A 21,179-nucleotide genomic window follows, 5' to 3' on the forward strand; every position below is an offset into this window, starting at 1 on the left:
TGTGAATATAACACGGTAATTTAGTTTATGCATTTCATCAAACAGTTGGAGTGCATACAAGTTAACTATTTTATAAATGTTAAAAACATCAAGTTATCAATTCCAAATCATCATATACTTCCGATTTCGACTTCAGATGCGACATCCTATGTCTAATCGATTTCTCATTTTGATTTTGATTTCCGAAAATCCGATTGGGAACCTGTGAGTACCGATTCTGAGTCCTTCAATGTCGACTGTGACTGCGAGTCTAGAACTCCCATTCCAATTTCATGAATAGCGAAGAAATTCTGATTCCAACTGATTTCATTTGCGAATCTGGGAAATTCCAGATCCATATCCGTTATGAACTTTAACAAATGCTTGCAAGCTACGAACATCCGGAGTATTCAACAAAGAAATCGATGAAATTGATGAATTTGGGTTGCGAATCTGTCTTGAACGGCGAACCTTCCAGCCACGAATATCGATGATTGATCAACACTGGATGACATTGATGATTGTTTAGTTGAAGAAATCCGGATGATTGTTGAAGGTTGGAGAAGAAATTTTGATGATGAACGAACTGTTATCGAATTCTCTATAGTTACGTATTTGAGATTGAAGGTTATTCACATATTATAAGTTTGTCACCGTGTCTTTTTATGCTTAGATTAAATGAGTGGCTGAGAATGATTCCCCCATTCTCAACCTTTTTTATTTTCTCAATTGAACCCACCTATATATATATATATATATATATATATATATATATATATATATATATATATATATATATATATATATATATATATATATATATATATATATATATATATATCTTATAACAATTCCTAAAGGTTACATGTTAGCGGAATCTTTATGTTAAAAATCTCGATGTAAGTGGTTATTTATTTGGCAACTATCAAGGAGCAGGAATTACCACTTTAACTCTTTCTTAGGGTATTATATCACAAACTTGGTTTGTGGCCGATTGCTCATTATCATATAGCTGTTGTATTTCATTTTCTTATTCTGTAGCTAATCTATATGTATAGAACTAATTTAGGGATCATACACGTTATAAAATGATATGCACTTATCCTATGAAACAGTGATTAGGACGTGGAGATAAGGGTATTTATGACAATTAATAATAATAATACTAATTTTCAAAATAATAAAAATAGGTATATAAAGAGACGCCGAGGAGATAAAATGGAGGTGCGATCCGGGTTGGAGGATTTATGGGACCTAATGTTTTAATAATAATAATAAATAAAGTATGTAAAATAATTAAATATATAAAATATGTAATAAGGAAAAAAAAGTTTTTTAGGTCCGTTTGACACAAATCCTAACAAACAATATGACATGGATGGTCCGAGTTTAAAAGAAAAAATAATGGACCAAGCTACAGTTTACTTTAAACCATAGTGAACATTCTTGAATTTTATTATAGTTTATTTTTCTTTTTTACCAATATTTCTAAAACTTTTTTTTTTGACATTTGACGAATTAGTGTTATTGAATTAGAATATTTTTGAGTTTTGAGTATAATCTATGCCCATGGCACACGTAAATGCATTTGGTTAAAAGTCTTCTACTTTGAAGTCAACTAAGTAAACCCTAAAATAACACTCACACACGAAAAAAAGGGCCATGATTGATGCATTGAGCTTCTTTCTTATGGAATTTTTCATGCGACTTCTTCCAGAAGGGTTATGTCCGGCAATCCTAAGAAGTCGGAATTACCGTTTTAACCTTTTTGGGTTGCATTTACAAACTTGGTTCTGACTGATATAACTCTTCGTTGTATTCCCTTTTATTATCGTTGTGCATATGTATAGAATGAATTTAGGGACAAACATATTATAAAATGATATGTACTCATCCCTTTGGGAGGGTGATTAGGAAGCACGACATAAGGGTCTTTATTACATAATTAATAATTCGTTTTATTTTTAGTTAGGCTTTGTTCTCTTCTTTAAGGATATTACTTTTCTGGTAGCTCAACACATGTAATCTCAGCCCACTTTTATGCATTTATAGCACAACCGATAAATGGATAAAAATTAGATATTGTAACCGTTTTATCTTATAAATTGAAATCAATGAATATTCATCGTTTATCAATAGATTAGGTGATGATAATAAAAATTTCAAAAATACATAAAACTAAATCCTTGATTGAAAAGATTGTATAAGTTGATTGAAGTTTTTCCAATTTTTTTTTTGGCATTTATTTGTTTTAATTATTTCATATGCTTATACGAGCGTCACTCAGAATATGTAAACATAACGAACTGATCAATGTCAATAAAAGCTTTTAAAAGTTGGTCACAAAATCATTTAATTTGGAGATTACAATAAACGAAAATATCTATGAAATTGGTTACGTGTTGAACTCATATTCTAGAAAATAATCTTCATTTCTTTATTTTATTTTTTGTCGAGCATGTTGCTGTTGGTCATCAATTTTGACGTCTGGTTTATTGAGTTAACTATCATGTATTATTAGACTTTATATCCTAACTTATTTTGTGTATTTGTATTTCACGCATTTGGTAAATAAAAAAAAAAAAAAAAAGTTTACCTTGAGGCTTGAGCCATACAAAATTAAGAAGAAATGAATATAAATTGCCTCATAATAGTCGTAGGCTCCATTATCAATTATATATAGCAAAGTAACATACAAGGATAAGGATTACAATCATTTAAATAAACTAGACCTTATCTATATAACAACTCACATATGTACGCTATCTCTAAGGCTTCTCTTTACATTCCCCCTCAATCTTAACCGGTACAAGGTTTAGATTGTATCTTAGATGCTCGAGCTTATTGTGAGTGACCGGCTTAGTAAATCCATCAGCCACTTGATCATTGGAAGATATAAATCGGGCATCAAGAGCACCCATTGCCACCTTCTCTCTAACGAAATGAAAATCCACTTCTATGTGCTTTGTGCGTGCATGGAAAACAGGATTTGCTGTTAAATAGGTTGCTCCGAGATTATCACACCATAACACTGGTGGTATTGACTGATGCACCCCTAACTCTTTGAGTATAGATTGTATCCATACTACTTCCGTTGTACCATTAGCCAAGGCTTTATATTCTGCCTCAGTACTCGATCGATACACAGTAGGTTGCTTGCGTGAGCTCCAAGAAATTAGTTTGGACCTAGAAATATTGCAAACCCTCCGGTAGACCTGCGGTAGTCCAAACATCCTGCCCAGTACGCATCTGTAAACACGCTCAAAAGTGTAGAACTAGACTTTTGAATACGTAGTCCTATATTCACCGTTCCTTTTATGTATCTTAATACGCTTGACTGCTTCCCAATGAACATCGGTAGGCTTAGAGAGATATTGACAAACCTTGTTAACAGCGAATGAAATATCTGGTCGCGTTAATGTAAGGTACTGTAAACCACCAACCATGCTTCTATACTTGAACGCATCATCCTCTCTGAGATAATTTCCATAATCCCGTGCAAGCTTATCCGTGACAGACATGGGGGTTGAGACGCTCTTACAATTCAACATGTGAGCTCGTTTGAGTAAGTCAGGCGCATATTTATGTTGGAGAAGAGTGATTCCCCCTGAATTGTGAGAAACCTCAATCCCCAAAAAATAATTTAATCGGCCAAGGTCTTTGCTAGGAAAAGTTGTTGACAAGTTACATACCAACTTATCAAATAGTTTTTGAGAGGAACCAGCAATCACAATATCATCTACATAAACGAGCATGTAGATAAGATCATTCCCACGATGAAAAATGAAAAGAGATGTGTCAGCCTTCGACGAATGAAATCCAAGTTGATGTAGCTTGTCACTTAGCCGAGAAAACCATGCGCGTGGTGATTGTTTTAGTCCATAGATCGCCTTCTGAAGTTTGCAGACATGATGAGGGTTGTGAGAATCTTCAAAACCTGGAGGTTGCTGCATGTAAACCTCTTCATTTAAGAAGCCATGAAGAAACGCATTACTTACATCAATCTGGCGAAGATGCCATCCTCTGGACACTGCAAGAGCAAGAATCAAACGAACCGTTGTGAGTTTGACAACTGGACTAAATGTGTCTTGATAGTCAACTCCATACTGTTGAGTGAAACCCCGGGCCACCAGACGTGCCTTATGTTTATCAATAGAACCATCAGGATGTTGTTTAAGCTTGAAAACCCATTTGCAGCCAACCACATTTACATTAGATGGTTGTGGTACCAAAACCCATGTATCATTCTTCTGAAGGGTAGAAAATTCAGCTTTCATGGCGTGTCGCCATGTTGGATCATCCAAAGCCAGTCGATAGGAAGTAGGTTCAGCAAAGAAGGCACGTCTATTGGGATTATAAAGTATTGTTCCATCAGTAAATTTTCGAGGGCAAGTCTTCCCTACACGAGCTCGAGTCATGATTCCTGATGTAGATGAGGAAACATCACCAACAATTGGACTTGCTGGAACAGGAGAGGCCGGTGAAGTTTCAGTCGTGGCAGTTATAGTAGTCAAATCAACGAAACCAGTAGGAGTTGTATTGTCATTGTTGTCAATAGTAGCAGTAGGGTCTGAGTTTTCAGTGGTGTCAACAGCAGGGGGATCTGATGACGACATGACTGGTGTTCTTGGCAAGTGACTCTGTTGTTGTAATGACGTTGGTGGAGACACCTTGATACCTGTGTTATTACTGGTTGTGGTTCTCGGCATTTGAATGGTAACCACAGGAGCTAATGGTGTTGCAGCTACATTAGAATGGTTAGCCAATAAAAAAGATAAGTCATAATTCCGCAAATGGTCATTCGAGATACTTGGTTCAGATTGAGGAAACGATGCCACCTCAGACCTAGGAGATGGTGTGGTAGAGACAGAAGAGGTTGCATATGGGAATCGTGATTCATCAAAAATCACATCCCGAGATATATAAATTCGACCAGTATTCATATCCAAACACTTGTACCCTTTGTGCATTGAGCTATATCCTAAGAAGACACACATTTTAGATCGATATGCAAGTTTGTGAGTATTATATTTACGAAGACTTGGCCAACACGCACACCCGAAATTACGAAGAAAGGAGTAATCAGGGGTGATTTTTAGAAGACGTGTGATGGGTGTAGAATTTTGTATTGTGTGACTAGGCATACGATTTATTAGATAACAGGCTGTTAAGAAAGCTTCGTCCCAAAAACGAAGTGGAAGAGAGGAATGAGCTAAAAGAGCCAAGCCTGTTTTCAACAATGTGTCGGTGTTTTTGCTCAGCCATCCCATTTTGTTGAGATGTATGGGGACATGACACGCGATGAGAGATACCTGTTTGCTGAAAATATTTATGGAGCTTGTGATATTCACCACCCCAGTCAGATTGGATAGTACGGATTTTAGTATTCAACAAACGTTCAACATGAGTTTGGAAATTATAAAAGACTTGTTCAACATCAGATTTATGTTTAAGGAGATAAATCCAAATATAACGACTATAGTCATCCAAGAAACTAACATAATATTTATAACCTCCACTAGACACTTGAGCTGGTCCCCAAACATCAGTATGAACAAGCTCAAGTGGAAAAGTTGTAATATGAACAGAGTTATTATAAGGAAGCTGATGACTCTTTGCACGTTGACATGCATCACAAATAGAAGATATATTATCAAAAGAACAACCTAGTTTATTTGACTTTAAAATAGTTTTAACGATTGCTGAAGTAGGGTGACCAAGACGCCGATGCCACTCTAAAGACGAAACTTTAACACTAGATGCGACTTGATGAGGAATGCGAGAAGTATGAGTAATGGGCACCGGGAAAAGACCTCCTTTGCTTTTACCAAGTAGAAGCGTTTTCTTCGTGACCTTGTCCTTAACAAAGAAAACATTAGGGTGAATTTCAATAAACACATCGTTATCAGAAACAAGTTTATGAGCAGAAAGAAGATGCTTATTGATTTGGGGAACACGTAATATGTTTTTAAGAACAATGGGTCGACTTAGACTGGGAATTTGAGAATGACCAATATGGGAAATATGCAAACATGTTCCATTGGCAACTTGAACCTGGTCTTTTCCAAGGTATCGCTCCTGAATAGACAAGCGATCCAAATCACTAGTTAGATGGTCTGTAGCTTCGGTATCGATATACCAGTTGGTGTCATTATTGTAGTTTTGTGTGGTAGCATTATTCCCTCCATGATACTCTTCTGCCTGATAGGCATGATTGAATCGATTTCTGCAAACCAACGCGGTATGACCTGGAATAACACATACTTGACATCGTGGACCACTACCATTTTGCCTGCCACCGCCACAGCCACGTCCACGACTGTTGCCCCTGTTTCAATAGTTGTTTCGATAATTATTGTTGAAAGTATTGCTCCCATTGTTGTTGTAGTTGCGCTGAGATCCACTTCACTCCTGCCTTGTAGCATTGATAGCAGACGAGATGAAGTCTGTAGGTTTGTTCATTGTTGTAGTTTGAGTCTCATGTGCAATCAGATAAGAATAGAACTCTTGTAGTGTCACCTCTCGTTGGTTGCTGAGAGCGGTGATGGCAGTAAATAAGTCCCCGTGGCCTGGACCTAGACCGGCTAGAATGTAGCCTATAACTTCCTCGGCAAGCATGGGGTGACGAATGTTTGACATAGTGTCGGCAAGCCCCGTCATCTTCTGATAGTATTCTGACGCACTCATGTCGCCCTTCCTTGTTGTTGAGAGTTGCGTACGGATATGAATTGAGTTCCCTCTGTGTTGGGCAGAGAACATTGTATGGAGAGCATCCCATACCTGTTTTGATGTATCAGTACAGCGAGTAAGCTGTGATAATACGTCTTCTGTCATAGACGACAATAATCCTCCGAGGATTGCTTGATCTTGAACAACCCAATTCTGATAATCAGGATTGTCGACCGTCTTTGCTTCTGCACTGGTTCCCACAGTTATCTTGGCAGCAGGAACAATTGTTGTTCCATCAAGATATCCATAGAGTTGGACACCACGAAGAATAGGAACAACTTGGGCCTTCCAGAGTAGGAAGTTGGTACGAGTTAATTTGCAGGTGATGGCAGTGGCGATTTTAGAAGAATTAATGAAAGAAGATGCCATAATGAAGATGATCTAAACAAGAACCAGATGTCGTGAGTAAAAGTGAAGGGTAAAATCGGAACCCTAGGGATCTGGCTCTGATACCAAGTTAACAATGACAAGAAAGTATAAATTGCCTCATAATAGTCGTAGGCTCCATTATCAATTATATATAGCACAGTAACATACAAGGATAAGGATTACAATCATTTAAATAAACTAGACCTTATCTATATAACAACTCACATATGTACGCTATCTCTAAGGCTTCTCTTTACAGAGTTATGATTTCTAATATATTTTGTGGTCGGTTTAAACTATAATTCGTGGATTTTTACATTAGTATTCTAGATAAATAATTTAGCATTTAGTGTTTGGTTAAATTTCAAATTTGTGATATTATACATGAGTTATACGGTAATCATATGCCAATATGTATTCGTAGGGAACATTATGATCGCTGTTTTAGTGTCAGTATAATTATTATTAACTCGAGATAAGTTGAGTTCAACTTTAGCTATAATGCAAGTTTGAAGATGCAGAATGTATGACCGAATAAGCTAAATTAATCTCAAAAACATTTAGTCAAATACAAGTGCCTATGGTAGGGTTCTAAGGGGCATCACTCTGATGGGGTCCAATGGGCAATGCCCCTGATGTTAGTGTTAGTGACGAAGCTAGTAGGGGGCAGGTGGATTTTGCCCCAACTGCCACCCCGAATTAATATATTTTAACTGCACAATAAGTTTACAACTAACTAACCCTTAAAGTCTATCCTCAATTTTAAGCATTTCTTGTTCTAAAATTAATATCTATTTACTCCATTTTATTCTAAAATTTTGGCTCTGGCTTGATGATGGTAGATGATGACTGACATTATGTAACAACGCAAATTTTCAAACCAATTTTTCATTTTAAAAATAGAGTATTTTTATTCAAAACAAGGCATAAACAATTTAGGTGTCATGTCAAATACAAACTGTCTAAATCCCAAGATCATAAAACATCCTTCAGTGTGTACAGATCACGCCGGTGCCTTCCCACGGTCCTCGCTAGTACCTGAAACACATTCATAACAACTGTAAGCATAAATGCTTAGTGAGTTCCCCAATATACAACTTACGCACATACGCCTTTCCAGGCCCTGACCATCCGGTCCTCGACACAACGCCTTCCGGCCCATAACATATTCGCCTTCCGGCCCATAACATATTGCCTTCCGGCCCACATAACATACATAGCACATCTAACAAATAACTTACCACATATAGCATACATATCACATATCATATCTGACCTTCCGGTCACACAGTCAAACCCTTCCGGGTACAGTATAGTGAGAAGACTCACCTCGCGGGTAATGAAAGCTAGCGACTCCTGAAATCACTCGCACTCGATCCGCCGAGCTACAGACTCCCTATAATACCATATATCCCTTATTAATACTTTTAGCTTTCAAGACAACTGTCCCTAAGAAATTACATGTAGGTCAACTCTGGTCAACGGTCAACGGTCAACTTGACCGGACTCGGCGAGTGCAAGGCGACTCGGCGAGTCTAGACGTCCTCCCCAACTTCCCCTGATGTTCCCTTTCTACTCGTCGAGTATCCCTCTTGGCTCGACGAGATCCTCGTGGAAGAATCACGGGGCCACCCCGACTCCACTCGCCGAGTCTGAAGAACAGCTCGACGAGTTCCAGTCAATCTCCAAGCTACTCGCCGAGTCTGTTCATCGGACTCGGCGAGTCCATGCCATGCAGTCGATCAAACTGCTTCCTGAGATAAGTTTTGTCCCGAAATACGCAAGCATGGGACCTTCTGGACCTCTAAAGGTCCTAATACAGGGTTATAGTCATTTGGGTAACAATGTACTACTTCATCTAATCACCAAATGGGTTCCATAAACCCTAAATCCATGCACACATCAACAATACAGAAAGAATCCGAGATATTACCTGAATAACGCACTCTCTGTGTCCCCAAACCGCAGGACTCGAATCCCTTGCTGTTCCTTTAGCCAAAACTCTTCTCCTTCTTGCACAACAATTTCTTCAAAGCCCTAATACCCTTCAATCTTGCTCTAGATGCCCACAGCCGTTTAGGGTTCTTCTCAGTCGACTAAAGATGGACAATGACGGCCTATAAGTGCCTTATATATGTTCCAAAACCAAACGGCTAGGGTTTCCGCTGAACAGCGTCGACTCGCCGAGTCCATATCTGGACTCGTCGAGTCCAGTCGCGATCCCGCGACCAAGTCTGCGATCCTACTCGGCGAGTCTAGGCTCCAACTCGCCGAGTCCCCTCTTAAATCACCCTAAAAACATAATTTAATAATACCTGAGATTCCGGGCTGTTACAACTCTCCCCCACTAGGATTAGACTTCGCCCTCGAAGTCTCATTCTGAAAATAGTTCCGGATGCTGCTCCCGCATCTCACGTTCCGGCTCCCAAGTCATTTCCGATCCCTTACGGTGTTGCCACTGAACCAACACCAGAGGTACCTCCTTGTTCCTCAGAACCTTGATCTTCCGATCCATAATGGCCACTAGTCTCTCAGCATAATTCAGGCTCGCGTCCACCTGGATATCCTCTAATGGAACCACTGCCGACTCATCGGCTATGCACTTCCTCAATTGCGACACATGAAAAGTGTCGTGGATCTGTCCCAACTTTGTTGGCAACTCCAATCGATAGGCTACCCGGCCTATCCTTGCAATCACACGAAATGGCCCTATATACCGGGGCCCCAACTTGCCCTTCTTCCTGAATCGAATCACTCCTTTCCAAGGAGAGACCTTCAGGAGAACGAAGTCGCCGACTTGAAACTCAAGCTCGGATCGGCGCCTGTCTGCATAACTCTTTTGTCGGCTCTGGGCGGTCACTAACCTCTGTCTAACTTGCTGAATCTGCTCTGTCGTCTGAAGCACGATCTCTGTGCTACCCATCACTCTCTGTCCCACCTCTCCCCAACAAATGGGGGTTCGACACCTCCTACCATACAACAGCTCAAAAGGTGGCATACCAATGCTCGAATGATGGCTGTTGTTGTAGGAAAACTCTGCTAAGGGCAAGTATGCATCCCAGCTACCCCCGAAGTCTAACACACACGCTCGAAGCATGTCCTCTAGCGTCTGAATCGTCCGCTCGCTCTGACCGTCTGTCTGGGGATGGTATGCGGTACTAAAATGCAATTTAGTACCCAGCTCCTCATGGAATTTCTTCCAGAACCTGGAAGTGAAGCGCACATCACGGTCTGAAACAATCGAGATCGGCACTCCATGCCGAGATACCACTTCTCTCACGTATATCTCCGCCAACTTCTCTGCTGAAGAACTCTCGCTGATGGCAACGAAGTGTGCACTCTTTGTCAACCTATCCACAATCACCCAAATTGCGTCAACTCCCCTAGCAGTCCTCGGCAATTTGGTGACGAAATCCATAGTGATCTATTCCCACTTCCACTCGGGGATCTCCAATGGCTGTAACTTGCCATGCGGTCTCTGGTGCTCGGCCTTAACCCTACGGCAGGTCAAGCACCTCTCAACGAACCATGCCACGTCCCTCTTCATACAGGGCCACCAATACTCTTTCCTCAAATCCAAATACATCTTCGTAGCACCGGGATGGATCGAGAATTTCGATCTATGAGCCTCTTCCATCAAAGTAGTACGCGTACCGCCCACGAACGGTACCCAGATCCGACCCTGGAACGTCAGAAGCCCTCGTCCATCCTTAACGAACTCTGAAATTAACCCAACGACCCGTTCTTTCTTCTGTATCTCTGGTCGTACAGCCTCGGCCTGTGCCCCACGAATAGCATCCAATACTGGAGTCATCACAGTCAGTCTCAAGCATACATCTCACAATGGAGTACTCTCCGCCCTGCGGCTCAATGCATCGGCTACTACATTAGCCTTGCCCGGGTGGTACAGGATCTCACAATCATAATCCTTGACTACATCCAACCACCTCCTCTGACGCATATTTAGGTTGGGCTGATCCATCAAATATTTCAAGCTTTTATGGTCCGTGTATATCGTACATCGAACCCCACACAGGTAGTGACGCCAAATCTTGAGAGCGAACACTACTGCCCCCAACTCTAAATCATGCGTGGGATACCTCGCCTCATGAGGCTTCAGCTGCCTCGACGCATAAGCTATCACATGACCCCTCTGCATCAACACTGCACCCAGTCCCGAAATCGATGCGTCACAATATACTACAAAATCTTCCATTCCTTCCGGGAGAGCTAATACCGGGGCTTCGCACAACCTCTGGCGAAGTGTCTCAAAGGAGGTCTGCTGCTCGGGCCCCCATGAGAATGCAACACCCTTCCGGGTCAATCTGGTGAGCGGCACTGCGATCTTGGAGAAATCCTTAATGAATCTCCGATAATACCCTGCCAACCCAAGGAAGCTCCTGATCTCAGAGGGTGACTTCGGCACCTCCCAACTCATCACCGCCTCAACCTTGGCCGGATCGACCAATATCCCTTTCTGATTAACAACATGTCCTAGGAATTGGACCTCCCGCAACCAGAAGTCACATTTGGAGAACTTTGCATAAAGCTTCTCCGACCTCAATACCTCAAGGACCTCCCTCAAATGCTCCTCATGCTGCTCTCTAGATCTCGAATACACCAGAATGTCGTCGATAAATACAATCACTGACCGATCCAACATCGGCCTGCATACCCTGTTCATGAGATCCATGAACACAGCCGGGGCATTGGTGAGCCCGAAAGGCATCACCACAAACTCATAATGCCCATATCGCGTCCTAAACGCTGTCTTCTGGACGTCCTCATCCCGTACTCTCACCTGATGGTACCCTGACCTCAGATCGATCTTGGAAAACCAAGATGCTCCCTGCAACTGGTCGAATAAGTCATCGATCCTCGGTAACGGATAACGGTTCTTGACCGTCAACTTGTTCAACTCCCGGTAATCAATGCACATCCGGTGTGAACCATCCTTCTTCTTGACGAACAGAATAGGTGCTCCCCACGGCGAACTGCTCGGCCGAATGAATCCCTTCCCCAGCAACTCCTGGAGCTGCGAGGACAACTCTTGCATCTCTGGAGGTGCAAGACGATAAGGCACCTTAGCAATAGGCGCGGCCCCCGGAACCAGGTCAATACCAAACTCTACTTGCCTCACAGGAGGCACTCCCGGCAGCTCCTCGGGGAAAACATCTGAAAACTCACGCACCACTGGGACCTCCTCCACTGACCTCGGTCTCTCGGAAACCTCCCGCGTATCCATCACATACGCCACAAAACCCTTACAGCCCTGCTGTAGACACTGCCTCGCCCTAGCGGCCGAACAAAAAGCAGGCCCCGAACGGGTACCCTCGCCGTACACCGAAAGAACTCCCCTACTATGGTCTCGTATAGTCACCAGCTGACGCTCACAGTCGATGACAGCGCCGAATCGGCTTAACCAGTCCATGCCCACGATGACACAGACGTCGACCATCGCAATAGGAATCAGGTCAATCGGGAACTCAACCCCGAAAATCTCTAGCACGCATCCCCGAAGAACCTCCGTGGCATAAATCACTTTCTCGTCAGCTATAGAAACTCTCAAAGGTCGACTCAACGACTCACGACTAACGCTGATATGCTGACTAAAGGCTAAAGATACAAAGGACCTACTCGCACCCGAGTCAAATAACACTAAGGCAGGCACAGAGTTCACAAGGAAAGTACCTACGCATATAATAACATAAGTATAACATCTCGACATTAAAAATAAATACATGAATTACAGCATACCTGCCACAACATTGGGCGCAGCGCGGACCTCCTTCGCAGTCAGCTGAAAGGCTCTCCCACGAGCCCTCGGGGCCTCGACCTTCACCGGTCGAGTCTCAGTAGTTCTGGCAGTAGGTGCAGATCCTTGACGAAGCTGAGGGCACTCGGCCTTCCGATGGCCAGTCTGGTTGCAATGAAAGCAAACCATAAACCCCTTGGGGCACTCCCTAGCAATGTGCCCCTCCTTGTCGCACTTGTAGCAAGCACCAGCTCGACACGCCCCATCGTGACCCTTGCCGCACTTTCCACAAGTGCGGCCCTTCGGGCCTCCCGTCCTCGAATCGGCGGACTTGGTCCGCTTGGCTGCCGGCTGAGACTGAGCCGGCCGCCGGTCCACCTGCTGAGACTCGGCCTCCTCCCTGGCCTGGGTCTCCAACTCGATCTCACGCTTCCTGGCATTCGCCTGAAGCTCAGTAAAAGTATGATAGGTGGAGTTCGAAACAAACTCCCGGATATCCCTCCTCAGAACACCCAAGTACCGGCTCATTCGAGCCTGCTCTGTGGACACCAGCTCGGGGCAGAACATCGCCCTCTCATGAAACTTCCGCGTGATCACCGCAACAGAATCAGTACCCTGCTTGAGGGTTAAGAACTCCTGAACCAATCGTTCCCTCTCCACCGGGGGAACGTACTCGTCCCTGAACATAGCAGTGAACCCCTCCCATGTCACCGCTGTAATCTCTGCCAAAGTGAAGTTCGCCGTCACGAACTTCCACCAGTCCTTCGCTCCCAGACGGAGCTGGTTCAAAGCGAACCGTACCCTCAGGTGCTCCGGGCATGAACAAGTGTAGAAGCACCCCTCTATATCCGCGATCCAACTCATCGCAACAATCGGATCCTGCGTCCCATCGAACTCAGGTGGCTTCGTGTTGCTGAACTCCCGGAACAGCAACGAGTCACCCCCTGTGGCCTAGCAGCGGCCACAGCTGCAGTAGCTGCAGCGGCTGCAGCTTCAGTCAATGCGGCGTACCGCTCATCAAACGTCTCCATCAGGGTGGTCTTAATAGACCCAAACATCTCCGGGATCTCAGCCCGGATCGCCGCCGCTACCTCCTCGTGAATCATCTGACGAATCTCCTTGTCACTCACACCGCTCGTACTCGCTCCGTGGCGTGGTCTAACCATGATGTCTCTGAAATACAACATAAAACTATCAGAGACTCCATCGAGTGTAGTCGCACTCGATAACGCAACCCTACTCAGTCTCCGATATCCAGGGATTCTTACTTGGGCCTCCCACTGACCCGGTGCCTTCGGTAGTACGGGCCCAATACTACCGACCACACCGCATCAGCATTCATCCCAAATCTTCCTCCCCAAACCCCGGATAGTGAGTACTCTACTTCTGTTATGCACTATCTACTCGCACACTAACAAAGCATCTCATATCGGCAAACTTCCCTAGACTAAGGCATCACAAATCAGGCCACTCTAGTCCTATCATGAATACCTAGTCTTCTAGCATGCATAACAATTCATATCATATAATATTGTAAGGTATTTTGGGGATCTTTACCGTTCGGGCGCTGACTGATCGTACACACTGCTTCTTTCTTGCTTACCACAAAACCATTTACAAAACTTTATGCCCTTATTTAAAAAATTTCCTCAAATCCTCGGTTTGAGTTCAGTTACCCCCGAAGGTGCACCCGAATCCCTCAAACCAAGGCTCTGATACCAATTGTAACAACACAAATTTTCAAACCAATTTTTCATTTTAAAAATAGAGTATTTTTATTCAAAACAAGGCATAAACAATTTAGGTGTCATGTCAAATACAAACTGTCTAAATCCCAAGATCATAAAACATCCTTCAGTGTGTACAGATCACGCCGGCGCCTTCCCACGGTCCTCGCTAGTACCTGAAACACATTCATAACAACTGTAAGCATAAATGCTTAGTGAGTTCCCCAATATACAACTTACGCACATACGCCTTTCCAGGCCCTGACCATCCGGTCCTCGACACAACGCCTTCCGGCCCATAACATATTCGCCTTCCGGCCCATAACATATTGCCTTCCGGCCCACATAACATACATAGCACATCTAACAAATAACTTACCACATATAGCATACATATCACATATCATATCTGACCTTCCGGTCACACAGTCAAACCCTTCCGGGTACAGTATAGTGAGAAGACTCACCTCGCGGGTAATGAAAGCTAGCGACTCCTGAAATCACTCGCACTCGATCCGCCGAGCTACAGACTCCCTATAATACCATATATCCCTTATTAATACTTTTAGATTTCAAGACAACTGTCCCTAAGAAATTACATGTAGGTCAACTCTGGTCAACGGTCAACGGTCAACTTGACCGGACTCGGCGAGTGCAAGGCGACTCGGCGAGTCTAGACGTCCTCCCCAACTTCCCCTGATGTTCCCTTTCTACTCGTCGAGTATCCCTCTTGGCTCGACGAGATCCTCGTGGAAGAATCGCGGGGCCACCCCGACTCCACTCGCCGAGTCTGAAGAACAGCTCGACGAGTTCCAGTCAATCTCCAAGCTACTCGCCGAGTCTGTTCATCGGACTCGGCGAGTCCATGCCATGCAGTCGATCAAACTGCTTCCTGAGATAAGTTTTGTCCCGAAATACGCAAGCATGGGACCTTCTGGACCTCTAAAGGTCCTAATACAGGGTTATAGTCATTTGGGTAACAATGTACTACTTCATCTAATCACCAAATGGGTTCCATAAACCCTAAATCCATGCACACATCAACAATACAGAAAGAATCCGAGATATTACCTGAATAACGCACTCTCTGTGTCCCCAAACCGCAGGACTCGAATCCCTTGCTGTTCCTTTAGCCAAAACTCTTCTCCTTCTTGCACAACAATTTCTTCAAAGCCCTAATACCCTTCAATCTTGCTCTAGATGCCCACAGCCGTTTAGGGTTCTTCTCAGTCGACTAAAGACGGACAATGACGGCCTATAAGTGCCTTATATACGTTCAAAAACCAAACGGCTAGGGTTTCCGCTGAACAGCGTCGACTCGCCGAGTCCATATCTGGACTCGTCGAGTCCAGTCGCGATCCCGCGACCAAGTCTGCGATCCTACTCGGCGAGTCTAGGCTCCAACTCGCCGAGTCCCCTCTTAAATCACCCCAAAAACATAATTTAATAATACCTGAGATTCCGGGCTGTTACACATTAACAGCTGGTGATGGTGTGACCTATGTATATTAATATATTTTCTTTTATTAATAAATAATAACAAAATAATAAAAGAAAATGAAAATGAAAAAAAATATAAATAGCAATATAGTTTTTTTTTATGTCTATAAGAGACCAAAAATTAGGGGTGTTCGTTTGGATGGATCGGTTTGATCCGATCCAATCAAGTGAATCCAAATTAATTTCGGTTTTCAAAACATGTATCCGAATGGTCCAAACTAAATTTAAATCCAATCCGATCCGATTCAATTACAATTCGGTTAGATCGGTTTTTATAATTCGGTTTTCAAAAACAAAAACATTTTAAAATGACACATAATTATAATATTACCCAATTTTACACAAGAAATGAAAACAAATTATTTAGTTGTGATTTGAAATTTATAAACAACTACTAAGAATATATATTGTAGTTAAGTATTTTATAGATAGAAAACTTTTGAAAGAAAATGCATATTAATGTTTTTTATCGGGTGAAATGTTTTTTAACCTATTTGAAAAAATAAATTACATAACTAATAAATAACTATAGATATATATTATAAATAATATATGTTTATTCGGTTTTTTTGGACCATTCGGTTCTTATTTTATAAACCAAAACCAATCCGAAATCCAAATTAATAATTCGGTTTTGTTGAAAACCAATCCAAAAATCCGAATATCCGAACCAAATAGTCCAATCCAAATAGTCCAATTGGATCATTCGGTTTTATCCAAATAGTGAACAACCCTACCAAAAATACAACAAAATCAAACAGTAAAAACGATCGCAATGTTAAAAAAAAAAAAAAAAAAAAAAAAAAAAAAAAAAAAAAAAAAAAAAAAGTTAGAAACTTAATGTATATTTTTTACAAACTAAGGTGATTTCAGCAATTCGTTTTAAAATATTTATTTTGGACTAACTAAATTAATTTTCATCATTTCATTATGATATAAGATATGAATTCCGACTTATAGTGAAAAAAAAAAAAAGCGATGCTTCATGCCCTCTATCATTTTATCTTCAACTTATAGTCATAAAATATGATAATATTAATGTGTTAATCTTACTCCAAATTAAAATATAAACCATGTGTGAATACTTTCATTCTTCATTATCATGACCAGCATGCATCAATACAAAGGCAAATATAGTAATAACCCGTTTTAATTGACGGTATTATGGATATTTTTAGTTATTAATATAGATATTATAAGATATAAGTGTTTGAAATTAATAACAAATAAAATATAAAATAAATCATATTTTTGGATTTCGCATTTTAGAAATATCCTAAATTTTACAAAATCACTATATGAATGTAAATCCAAAAAATCGGAATATCCAAAATTTTGCGATAATTTGGGATTGGATTTTCTGGTCGAATTTTCGGATTTAGGTATTTTCGAACATCCTAGTGAAGACGATGGGTGGCCTTGTGGGGCTTAAAGAGGAAAAACCCGCATCCCAAACTCTTTCAGTGGTATATACATTAAATGAATATGCTTATATAAAAATAATAGGTATTTAAAATCTGAATGAAAGTAATCTCTTTTGCATAAAATCTATCTTTATATTAGATAACGTAACATTTTTTTTTCACGAACGTATTCCAAGGGGTGTAAATGCTTTCATACATAATTTCAGGGTCTTAAATGTATTATCAACATAACCAAGGGGACTAATCTGAAGTTTCCAATATTCGGTAAACACGCACGAGTGGTCTTCATCTGGAGCGAAGTTCGCGGTTTATACTCGCGTCAAAACATCCACAGCTCCGCCTTTCACTGCCATCGTTAACAGCCGCTGAATTTTCCTCCTATATGTACCTATGCATTAGCCCTACTTTGTAAAACACCATCTCTGCCATTACTGCTACGTTTCTCTTCTTACATTCTTTCGGTTCCTGAATCAGTAAGCATGGCCAAGATTAAGATTGGAATCAACGGTTAGTTTTTGATCGATAAACGTTCTCTATTGCTTATTTACTTTTGAACGATGCTGTTTGATTTGTCTTCGTGCAATTTTTTCATTCGTTCTGGTTTTGCTTCGTATCAGGATTCGGAAGAATCGGCCGTTTGGTGGCCAGAGTTGCTCTACAGAGCGATGATGTTGAACTCGTCGCCGTTAATGATCCTTTCATCACTACCGATTACATGGTGCATTTCTCAATCCTGTACTAAATTTTTCGCTCGTTTCTATTTTATGCTGTTTGAATTTTGCAGTTGATCGCTCATCTTCCTTTTGATCCGATGATTTAAAATTTAATGTTTATTCGATTATTAGGTCGCCTGATTTTAATATCGTTTTGATTTGTACTTACTATCGATCGCAATCTGGTCTGGATTATACATTTGAACATCCTGTAAACGAATAACTTCTGATTTTGAAAATTCAAACGCAGTTCTTTGAATTGAGAACTCGATTTTACAGTTTCAGAAGTAAATCGTTTGACATTTCAAAATAGATTCTAATTTTCGAATTCCGATTGAGGTTGTAAATCATTATTTTGCTAGAACATTCAGTTATAGGCATTTGATTTCGTATGTGAATTCAAATTAACTTTCGAAACCAAACAATTCACGAGAATCCAAGTTTGCTACAATCAAATTATATGAAGCTGATGAATAATCAAATCATAACTCTTTTGAATTTAATTTCTCCAGATTTACATGTTCAAATACGACAGTGTTCATGGCCCATGGAAAAAGCACGAGGTCAAAGTCAAGGATTCCAAGACTCTTCTCATTGGCGAAAAGCCTATCACCGTTTTTGGCATGAAGTATCATTTCTCATTCTCCATCCTTGCACCTCACCTAACACAACCCCAAATCACATTCCTAACCTTTCTCAATTGATTACAGAAACCCAGAAGAGATCCCATGGGGTGAAGCTGGAGCTGAATATGTTGTTGAATCCACTGGTGTTTTCACTGATAAGGACAAAGCTGCTGCTCATTTGAAGGCATATATAATTCAATATCCATTCCATAATGTTTTCAATGCTAAATTCCTATAAGTGAAACATATATATGTCCTGATGTTTACTTTGGTTTGGTTTCTTATTAGGGAGGTGCAAAGAAGGTTGTGATTTCTGCTCCAAGTGCAAATGCTCCCATGTTTGTCATGGGTGTCAATGAGAAGGAATACAAGTCTGATATCACCATTGTTTCTAATGCTAGCTGCACAACTAACTGTCTTGCTCCACTCGCAAAGGTCAAATCCGTCAAAATGTCAAATAATTTCAACATTCTTCTGGTTCCTGATGTAAAAATTGCTCCTCAAACCTTTTGCTTTTTTTTTTTAAACAGGTTATTAATGACAAATTTGGTATTGTTGAAGGCCTTATGACCACTGTTCACTCCATCACAGGTCAGTGTATACTTTTTATATAATATAGAATAATGTTGAATTATTATTTTTATTTATTTTTTTAAATAGTCTTGTATATGACTCAGCAACCCAGAAAACTGTTGATGGTCCATCAATGAAAGATTGGAGAGGTGGAAGAGCTGCTTCTTTCAACATCATTCCCAGCAGCACTGGAGCTGCCAAGGTATGTCAAAATCTCAACAGATTTTTTTATCAGCTATCAGCTAGTTTTTCAGCTAACAGCTAAACCTTAATTTTTCCTCTTAAGTTAAAAAAGGAAAACTGATGAATATTTTTGTTGTTTTTGAAGGCTGTGGGAAAAGTTCTTCCCGCGCTCAATGGAAAACTTACGGGCATGGCTTTCCGTGTTCCTACTGTCGATGTGTCAGTGGTTGATCTTACTGCCAGGCTTGAAAAGCCTGCCTCCTATGACGAAATCAAGGCTGCTATTAAGTAAAAAAATAAAAATAAAAATACTATTTTTTAATTTAATAAATAATTGTGTGAATGATTTAAAATAATTAATTATTTAACTTTTTGTGGGATTTTTTTAGGGCCGAGGCTGAAGGAAGCTTGAAAGGAATCTTGGGTTATACTGAGGATGATGTCGTGTCGACGGACTTTGTGGGCGACCAAAGGTAAAAAGAAAAAGTTCATTTTGGTCATTTTACTTGTTCTGAGATGCTAAGCAGTTGCAGTGTGAGAGTTTCGATTCCATTGTGGATTAGACTCTTTGCAGGCTGTTGTGTACCTGTTTTACATGAGACAGTGTGGGTCAGCAAATCTGTTATGGAAAAATAACTAACCTTTTTTTGTGAATGGAAAAAGGTCGAGCATATTTGATGCGAAGGCTGGAATTGCACTGAACAACAACTTTGTTAAGGTTGTGTCTTGGTATGATAATGAATGGGGATATAGGTATGATTTTTAGTGCTTTTACTTTTTATTTTATATAATTTGATTTTTGAAAAATGAAATTTGATTTTTTTTTTTTTGAAAAATTGTTTGTTTTGTAGTAACCGAGTTGTTGATTTGATCCGTCATATGTCCAAGTCTTAAATGGGTCGGGTTGCAGTTGGAGATTGGAAATGCATACGCGGGGGATTGATCTGGCTCCATGGTTGTGGAGTTTTTAGGGAATAATTTGAGTTTTCATGTCATGTAACGATGAACTCTCTTCTTTGGGTTCTTTTTCACAATTTTGAGTAAAAATCACGGGTTTTGTTTTGGTATTATCTCTATTATAAACAATATTGGGTAAATTACATCAATCGTCCCTCGTGCATATGCCAGAAAGCATGTTTAGTCGCTATTTTCAAAAATTAACTCGGATGGTCCCTTGTATGTTTTAAATTTGCACATTTCATCCCTATTGACTTGAAATGACTATTTTGCCCTTAATAATTTCTTTTTCCATTTTCTTTTATTTGTTTATTAGTTTTAAATCAAAAGAAAAAAACAATTAATCCCCTCTCTTCCCCAAATCCCAGCTCCTTCTACCTAAATTCGTCTCCTTCTTTCTCACCTTCCCTTCACCAACGCGGACAAAAACCCCAACACAAATAGACAAGATCATAAAGTCGTATGAAATCAAACTGATGCAAAAACCCATTAAAATCAAACCCAAATGAAATCAGCTTAATCTTCTGAAATCGGCTTAACCTAAGAACAGATTATTCGTCGGAAGTGGAAAGGAGATAACAGAGATCAAAAATGCTTTTTTGGATGCACAGATGAAAACGAAACCAACACACATGTTAGAACAC

At 40.8% G+C, this 21,179-nt stretch overlaps 1 protein-coding gene across 1 annotated transcript; it reads left to right on the forward strand.

Moving 5' to 3' along the window:
* The first annotated feature begins 17,775 nt into the window (after positions 1-17,775).
* Positions 17,776-20,648, forward strand: LOC145093485 (glyceraldehyde-3-phosphate dehydrogenase, cytosolic). The gene is made up of 11 exons (XM_079031622.1): positions 17,776-17,990; positions 18,101-18,201; positions 18,709-18,824; positions 18,907-19,006; positions 19,111-19,257; positions 19,353-19,413; positions 19,500-19,597; positions 19,724-19,866; positions 19,968-20,051; positions 20,242-20,331; positions 20,430-20,648. The coding sequence occupies exons 1-11, from the start codon at positions 17,963-17,965 to the stop codon at positions 20,470-20,472; spliced, it is 1,011 nt and encodes a 336-aa protein (XP_078887748.1). The 5' UTR covers positions 17,776-17,962; the 3' UTR covers positions 20,473-20,648.
* Positions 20,649-21,179: the final 531 nt, after the last annotated feature.

This window comes from Lactuca serriola, chromosome 3 (assembly GCF_051521515.1).
Source record: "Lactuca serriola cultivar US96UC23 chromosome 3, Lser_US96UC23_V15, whole genome shotgun sequence".
Classification (NCBI taxonomy): Eukaryota; Viridiplantae; Streptophyta; class Magnoliopsida; order Asterales; family Asteraceae; genus Lactuca; species Lactuca serriola.

Coding starts and splice junctions, on each gene's coding strand:
- LOC145093485 (XM_079031622.1), top strand. CDS start 17,963: ATGGCCAAGATTAAGATTGGAATCAACG. Junction 18,825..18,906: donor ATCACCGTTTTTGGCATGAA/GTATCATTTCTC, acceptor AATTGATTACAG/AAACCCAGAAGAGATCCCAT. Junction 19,258..19,352: donor GTCTTGCTCCACTCGCAAAG/GTCAAATCCGTC, acceptor TTTTTTAAACAG/GTTATTAATGACAAATTTGG.